The sequence below is a fragment of the Mus caroli genome, chromosome 9, assembly GCF_900094665.2.
Source record: "Mus caroli chromosome 9, CAROLI_EIJ_v1.1, whole genome shotgun sequence".
In the NCBI taxonomy this organism is placed as follows: domain Eukaryota; kingdom Metazoa; phylum Chordata; class Mammalia; order Rodentia; family Muridae; genus Mus; species Mus caroli.
Genome location: NC_034578.1, coordinates 67281483 through 67289730, shown reverse-complemented (window position 1 = coordinate 67289730; position 8248 = coordinate 67281483). Strand labels below are relative to the sequence as shown.

Below are 8248 nucleotides of genomic sequence, written 5' to 3'. Positions count from 1 at the left end.
CCCTCCCTCCCTCCCTCCCTCCCACCCTTCCTCCCCTGGCAGCTCCTAGGAGCCTCTGAGGGCCTGGATGGTCACCTCGCATGCATAAGTACCATTACAGGATGGCCTTGTGTGTGTGTGTGGGGGGCTTCTTCTATAATAAACCATGACTGGAGATGACTGGCTTGTTTCTCTTGGAGAGGAAGACATTTTTAGCCAAAGGACTTGGCCATATACTTGAGCAGCCTGTAGTCTTTCCTGCTATAACCCTGCCTCTGAAGGGCATGTCTGGTACTCTGTGCTTACTGGCTAACTAAAAGACAGTTTCTCAGACTGACAAATAAGAACTTGCCTTGCCGAAGGCCAGCCCCATTCTAAATGAAAGCTCCAACATGGCAGACCAGGACACACTTCTGATGTTACTGGGTTTCTGTAGTTTCACTCTTGAATTTCCTTAAATACTAAGCCTTCTAATGATCTCTGTCTCTTCACGTAACTTTTTAGTAATGTGAATACCATGTTAAGCTCAGATCTCTTTCTTTTCTGTATTCTTCAAAGCATTGCTAATGCAATACTTGTCTGCATAAGAACCCTACAAGTTAAATGTGTTTATTTCTAAGCTGTAAAGGAAAAAGCCACATTTTTTTTTCTGATTATAAATGTAATGTGAGAAATCCAAGAAAGAGGAATTCACTCTCCTCTCAAACCAGATCTAATAGGGAAGATGGTAGTGTTCCCTTATTTTACAAGGTTCTTGGCACACAGCAGGAACCAACCTGTGTGTCTATTTTATATCCTTTCTTCTTGCTCAGTATTGAACTCTACACAGTTGGCCTTGTTTTTAAAGTCCTCTGTGACAGCCAGGCACGGTGGTGTACACCTTAAATCCCAGCACTGGGGAGGCAAAGGCAGATGTACTGATGTGAATTGAAGCCAACCTGGACTACATAGCAAGTTCTAGGCTAGCCAGGGCTACAGACTGAGAGCTGCCTCTAAATAAACAGACATACAGTTAAATGGTCACCCCTTGCAAAACCCCTCATGTTTGCACAAAGATGTGAGAGTTGTGAAAACTGAAACAGTTGCTCTGGGGAATCATCTATGAAAACATTTTTATGCTGACACTTTTACTGTTTTTCTTTGAAGATTAATTCTAAGACGTAGAATTACTTGATCAAAAATCTGAACAACATGGATAAATTTTGGCTACCTTATCAACTGGGCTTCTTGGATTTTGTTGTTGTGGTGCTTTGGAGATTACAATTCAAATGCTGTATTTTCAGTTTATTTTTGAAGTGTATGTATGTATGTATGTATGTATGTATGTATGTATATGTTCATGCATGTGTATGTAGTGTATCTGTAGAGGTCAGAGGTTGATGTACAGTGTCTTCCTGAACCCATCCCTATCATAGTTTGGAGACAGGGTCAGATACTTTCTGTCTCTGCCTTTCCAGTGTTGGAATCACAGCTTGTGTGGGCAGGCCTGGCTTTTACGTGGGTACTGGGGATCAAGCTTGAGATATTTTCCTTGCATGGGAAGCACTGACCAACTGAGCCATCATAAATAAATTCAATTTTTTTTAGTAGACCTTGGGCTGAGTATATATATAAGTACTATACATAAGGCTCTGTGTTCAGTCTCTAGTATTAGCAAAGCAAACAATAAAACAGAGATTTTATTTATTTATTTAGCTATGTTAGGCCCACAGCAGAGCAGAACAGAACAGAACAGAACAGAACAGAACAGAACAGAACAGAACAGAAAGCCTTCATTCTGCCCGAGCCTTCATGTGTGTGTGTGTGTGTGTGTGTGTGTGTGTGTGTATCACCCCTGTCCCACACCCCCTCAGCCACATCCCCTATTGGAGTTCTACCTCAGAATGGTTCTGGACCTTACCAAGTATGATAGCCAAAAAGATCCAGATCTTTTGATCTTCCTTCCTCCACTGCTAGATGTCGGGATTACAGATGTGTCTGCCATGTGAGGCTTACTCTGCTCCGATAGAACACAAGGCTATGCAGTGCTCCGCACACACGCTAGCAGCTGGACTACATCCTCAGCCCCCACTGTTTGGTTTCTGTGTCTCTGGCTACTAGAAAGGTTGACTGTGTTAATTATTTTAAGCCCTTTGTTTGCGAATTCCTTTCCATGTTCTTTACTCAGGGATGGAAAACCGAAGCAAAGCCTAGCATCTAATGCACTTGTGCCCTAGGAGAGCGCCTGTTTCTTTTGCATCTATCTTCAGGCCCACTCCCTAGCTTTGGCTTTCTGGGGACAGGACCTGGGACTCTTCATATAAAGCAGGTCTTCTGGGTGTCGTGTGTGTTTCCCAAAGGCATTTGAGCACCATGGCCTTGTGTCTTATTATTATCAACAAAATGTGAAGAAACCCAAACAGAAAGCATGAGTGTTTCTTCCTTTTTTTTTTTTTTGTTGCTTCTATTAGGTGTAGCTTCCCATTGTGCCCATTGAGGAGAGAGAGAGAGAGAGAGAGAGAGAGAGAGAGAGAGAGAGAGACCGCTCCGCCAGCGCCTTTCATCAGTGGGAGAGAGCCAGAGATGAATTAGTCAGGTTTGAGGTCTCCTTGCAGGAATGTGCTCAGATGAGTAACATTTTGCCATTCATAGGTGATTGTAGCTAGTCTGCATTCTTCAGAGAGCAGGTTCATTCATTCAAAAATTGGGAGCCATAGGAAATAATAGGTCTGGCAATTGCAAATTCCATTTTCAGTGGCAATAAAATGTGTCACCAAGCTGAACAAAATAGGGAAACAGTTCCCTGTATGGGTGCTGGCGGTAAGGGACACTGGCCACTCGCTGCCTGCCCCCTCACTAGCCCCCCCCCCCCGTTCTTGTCCCACCTCCCCCTTCTTGTACACCTGGACTGCACAGACAAGAGGGTCTGGCAGTGCCAGCAGTGCCTGCAGCTGGGAAAGGTAGAGTGAGGCCTTAGGAATCTGAGGAGGAGGAGCCGGGCTCATTGCCTCCCTCTACAGAAGGAGGCAAGGAGACATTGTGGAGGTAGCTGTGGAGGCCCACTCTCCCACTCTTCTTCTTAGTCTTTGGCTACGACTGGCACAACTCCCTCATTGGCTGTACCTCCAGCCTACTGCTGCTTCCACTCCTGTCAGAAACACCCACTGAGCACGCCAGTGAGCCGACAAAGAAAAGCTCTATCCCATCGGAGGACCCAGCAGCCATAGGAGGAGGAAAAGCCACACCCACGCCCCCCCCCCCAGCAGAAGGAACCAGTGGGCCAGGAATAAAAGAGCAGTTTACATACTTAGGACCCCTGAGCACAGCGTAAAACTGCTGCCTTGAATTTAGAGTTTTCTGGGTCCCAGGAAAGAGTGGAAGAAATCCCAGAGAGATGAGCATCAAAATCAGAGTGGAGCTGTCAGGAAGGGCAAGCTAGACAGGCGCAGGAATGGCAGGCGCTCCAGCGGGAGGGGGCAGGAGAGAGGCAATTCTAGTTACACATGGGAGTTACTCGTGGGTTGAAGAAAAGAGTTTAAAGTTCACCAAGCTCCAGGTTGAAATGCGGTTTTAAAAGCAGAGCCGGGTCGTCGATTCTGGTAAGATGGATCGGTGGTCCAGTTTGATTCGGTTACTAGCACCCACCTTAGTCCCAATTACCCCCAACTCTAGTTGCAGAGCGTCAGACACCCTCTTCTGGAGTTCATGGTCACCCACACACCGGGCATAGGCTCACACACACATGCACTTAAGTAAAAATTTGAAAACTCGGTCATGTGCCATGAAGCAAAACTTAACATGTTAAAAACATGAAATGTCTTACCGACTTTTTTAATAAGCCAGTACAGTGAGGGTTAATTAACAAAGACAGAGCCAGTGAGGGGGAACAGCAGGAAAAGGCATTTGCTGCCACTCCTAAAAACTTCAATCTGATCCCTAGGAGCCTGGGGATCTAGAGAATCCACTCCTGAAAATTGTTCCCTTGAAACCTACTCCTAACTAAATAAAATGTTATTTAAAAATGTAAAAAAAAAAAAAAAAAAAAACCAACAAAAACCAAAAAAACAAAAAACTAGCTTGGAATAAAGAAACACACACTTTAAATTCTGTTTTGACTTTTTGCGACGTCTTGTGATGTAACCTTGGCTAGCCTCAAATTCAAAACCCTCCTGAGTGTTGGGATTACATACTTGTGCCACTGTGTGGGCCAACTCTAATTAATTCTGACATCCTTAGATAGTCAGACATCCTTAAATCAAAGAGAAATTCAATCCGAAATTAAAACCGTGTAAAGAGAAATTCAATCCGAAATTAAAACCGTGTAAAATAAAATAACAGGAACTGGGCAAAGTGGCTTATCTCTGAGCTCCTCGGTGCTTGGGGTGGCCCAGGCAGGAGGAGGGGGAAATTAGAGGCCAGCTTTGATCACACCATGAACTACTGTCTCAAAAGACAAATAAACAAATAAGTCTACACGCAGCTTAAGGCATAGCAGATAAATAAAGTCACTCCCATACGAAGGAAAGACAATAAAATAATAAAAGAACACAGTTTTGTTGGTGGATTAGGGAACTCAGTGGAGAGTGATGCCTCTTTCTGGGCTTACTGGCTCTCTGCTTCTGGGTTCATCAATTTACTAATAAAAAGAGCTCCTTAGGCAGGCAGATGTTCATGAGTGTAAGGCCAGCCTGATCTACACAGCAAGTTCTGGACCAGCCAGGGTTAATAGTAAGACCTTTAGTTTTAAACAAACAAACAAACACTTCTTTTGGGAAAAAAAAATGAATCGAGCATTCATATACTTTCCTGAATTATGAAACGGACACCTGTGAATTTGCCACTGACCCTAAGTGTCCTTTTTGTTGCCCAGGTTCTCCAGGAGCAGATCCGTGCCAGGGACAACATCAGCTATGGAACTAATTCTGCCTTAAAGACGCTGGAGATGCGCCAGCTCTCAGGCTTGGGAGATCTCCGAGGAAGAGTTGCAAGGTGGGTGCCCTCAAAGGCTCACAGCTGGAAGTGACAGTCCGTCAGGTGGGGAAGATGTGTGACTGTTCTCATGGGGTTCACAGTCAAGGAGCAGAGGGAGATGGGTTATAACTAAGATTGATTTCTTCTTTTTATTCAGTCTGGGACGAGAGCCCCTGAGGCGGCTCTGGCCACATTCAGGGTAGGTTTTTCTCTCTTCAGTTTTGCCTCTCTGGTAACACCCTCACAGCCAAGCCCAGGGGTCTTCTAGGTGATTCTGAATTCAGTCAAGCTGGCCAGGAAGATGACCCAGTACAGCAGTTCAAATGTCGGAGACTTTGCTCCTTGAGAGCAGTTTCGTTTGACTTTGAGATGCTCAGGGAGTAAAGTGCTCACTGTTGGAAGTTTGCTGAAACTGAGGTGGAAGGAGGGCACTAACTCCACGAGCTTGTTCTTTTCTCTCAGATCTCTCTCTCTCTCACACACACACACCACTGCCATCATCACCACCATCATCATAAATACCCATACTTTTTATGAACTCCAATTTAGTGAAGAAGTCCAGTAAATTCTTTTACTGCACCCTTTCTAGCTTTGACCACATAAGCTAGTGGCAGACTTCAACCCTGGGTGTCAGCCTGCCATGATTTCTTTCAGTTCCAAAACTGGATAGGTCATCATGGGAGAAAATGATCAGAGAGCGCCCTCTGCTGGTGGAAGTTATTTGGTCACGTAATAGTATGGTCACTGAATCACGTAACTCACAGCTCTCTGTTTGAATGCCTTTTCAAATGTTCATCTTTGTTATAATTAACTTTTGTTTTATTTCCTGAAATTATTGATTTCCCATAGGCTGGAAATTTTAATATGTGTTTTCCTAGAAGTGTGGAAAGTGATTTTCTCTTTACTTGGGTATGTTCCACAAACCCAGAGCCTCAGGATTACCTGGGATATTTCTTCAAATGTATTTTGTTTATACAAACACTTATGCGTTTATGTGCACGGGTGTGTATACACACGTGTGTGTACTGTGTTACCTGTGTGTATATCAGAGGATAAATGCAGAAATGATTACTCTCCTTCTACCCCACCTGTCTCAGGAAACTCAAGTTATCGGGTTTAGCTAGTGCTTTTACGGGTTGTGCCTTCTTCCTGGCTCTTACCTGGGACCTTGTGAGCAATGTCCACTGCTCCCACATCCCACAGCTACTGAATTAGACTCTGTTTCTAAAGAGATCCCTGGGTTCTAGGCACACTATATTTGAGAGTTGTTGCAAGAGGCCTTCCCTTCCGGATTACTTTTAGCTGGCTGGGATGAAGTTGTCCTGACTCCAGATGGGCCTCTTTTACCCTCTGCTGCTATCAAGCGCTCAGTACAACTTTACAGCTAATAATGGGGATTTGGAGCAAAGAAGCATTTTCAGCCAGTTTGGGGTAGCAGTGAGCTCAGGTGAGCATGGGGTGAAATTAGGAACAAGACCAACAGAGACCAGGCACTGTTAAGGCAGCAGAGAGAGCCATGGTCTGGTGTGTTTGTGACGAAACCACACCTAGTTATTGATTGATGTCCGTAGGTGCTACAGTAGAGAAAGAACCTCACCAAGATGCTAAGGCTCCATTTTCTGAGGAAGCAGAGGGGTTCAGCCTTCTTGGAAAAGACTGATGCCCGGCTAGCTCACTGCAGTCACTTTATTCAAACATCATTCAAGGTTAATTGGGGCTGCGAAAGGTTCCAGCTACCAAAGTTATCTTGCCCTGCTGCCCGTGAGAGCAGGCAACGCCCACAGAGCTCAGTTCCTTTTGACCATGGCTAGCCATAACCAAAAGTAAAAATTCCTGGTTTGTCAGGAGCACCTTAGGACCAAGGTCGGGGCAGCTGCAAGCTCTCACGTAGCACCAAGTGCAGATTCTCTAAACAAATAACATCTCTTCAAGGTTCAAACAGCCTCAGAACAATTTCTCAGCTGCTACTGATTGACCCAAACACAGCAAAGGCTTTGCTGAGATATTGCACTCAAAGCCAGACACAACGGCTTGCTATACATTTCCCTTAAAGCCAGACATAGCGGCTTTACTATGCATATCACGACACCTAGTGTCTTGTATTCTGGGCATGCGTCTTGGCAGACTGAAGGGTAAAGAACAGTTATCAGCTGGAGGAGGCTCTAAGGGCTGAATGAAGGGTGGAGCCACCACTCCTCTCTGGTTTTTGCTGGTGTGTTGTTCTGTTTTGTTTTGGTTTGTTTTTATTTACTTAATGTGCACACGTGTGCCAGACTGTGTATATGCACCGTATGTATGCAGGAGTGAGTCTATGGCCGAGAGGAGAAGACATCAGATTCCCTGGAACTACAGTTCTAGGAGGTTGGAAGCTACCCTGAATTCTGGGGACTGAACCCAGCTCTCTGCAAGAGCAGTGAGCACTCTTAACCTCTGGGTCACCTCTCCAGCTTCTCCTCTCCCTCCCCCTCCCTCTTCCCCTCCCCCCCCTCCTCCTTCTCCTCCTTCTCCTCCTTCTCCTCCTCCTCCTCCTTCTTTATTTGGAATGGAAATGCAGTCTCCATAATTCTAGCAGGCCTTGCTCCATCTCGTCTTGTCTCAGTCTCCTGAGTGCTGGGACTGGAGGTGTGCTCTACCATGTCTGGCCTGTCTGTCATTTGCTGTTCTCGGCAGGATGAACCCCTCCAGTCTCCATAGTCTGACCCTCATCTGATCTCCTCACCCCTCCCTACTGTTGTCTTGCCCCTTCAGTCATATGCCAACCCTTGTCAATCTTCACAGAAAAGCCATTCTTCTACCACAGGGCCTTGGCACGCACGCGCTGGTCTCCCACTGAGGACCTCTCCACTTCCTCCTCTTACTTCTTGTCCACCTTTAAAGGGTAGCACAGATGTCCTCTACTTCGGGAGTACTCCCTGACACCCTGCCTGCAGAGTGCCCTCTCCCCCGACATAAGCCCCACCCAGCCACTCTGCTGTCTTCTGTGTTGTCTTAGAGTGGGGCTCTGTATCATTTACTTCTGTAGTCAAGTCCCTGGAGCCCGTTGAGAACAGGAGATACTCAACTAATGCTTGCTTGGATGGATGCCCGAGCTAGAAAAGTCACTGGGGCAGGACTGAGAACTCTGGAGTCCTTGTTTGGCTTTTAAAAGACCCCGAAGCTCAGAGAACAGCGGGAACTTGGAAGGACTTGAGACCACAAGGTGGAGCAGGGACTTGAGACGGCTGAGGATTTTCATGGCCACTGTGTTTGTTAGTGGTCTTTCTTTACAGCAGTGGTTCTCACCCTTCCTAGCACTGCAGCCTTTTAACTCAGTTCCTCA

General features: G+C 45.9%; 1 protein-coding gene across 4 annotated transcripts in view; it reads left to right on the top strand.

Moving 5' to 3' along the window:
• Positions 1-8248, top strand: part of Fam81a (family with sequence similarity 81 member A) — a 54005-nt gene that overhangs the window by 27686 nt on the left and 18071 nt on the right. For all 4 annotated transcript variants that reach the window (XM_029482097.1, XM_029482095.1, XM_029482096.1 and 1 more), the window contains exon 4: positions 4829-4947. In XM_029482097.1, coding sequence (XP_029337957.1) covers positions 4829-4947 — 119 coding nt within the window. The remainder of the gene's footprint in view (positions 1-4828; positions 4948-8248) is intronic.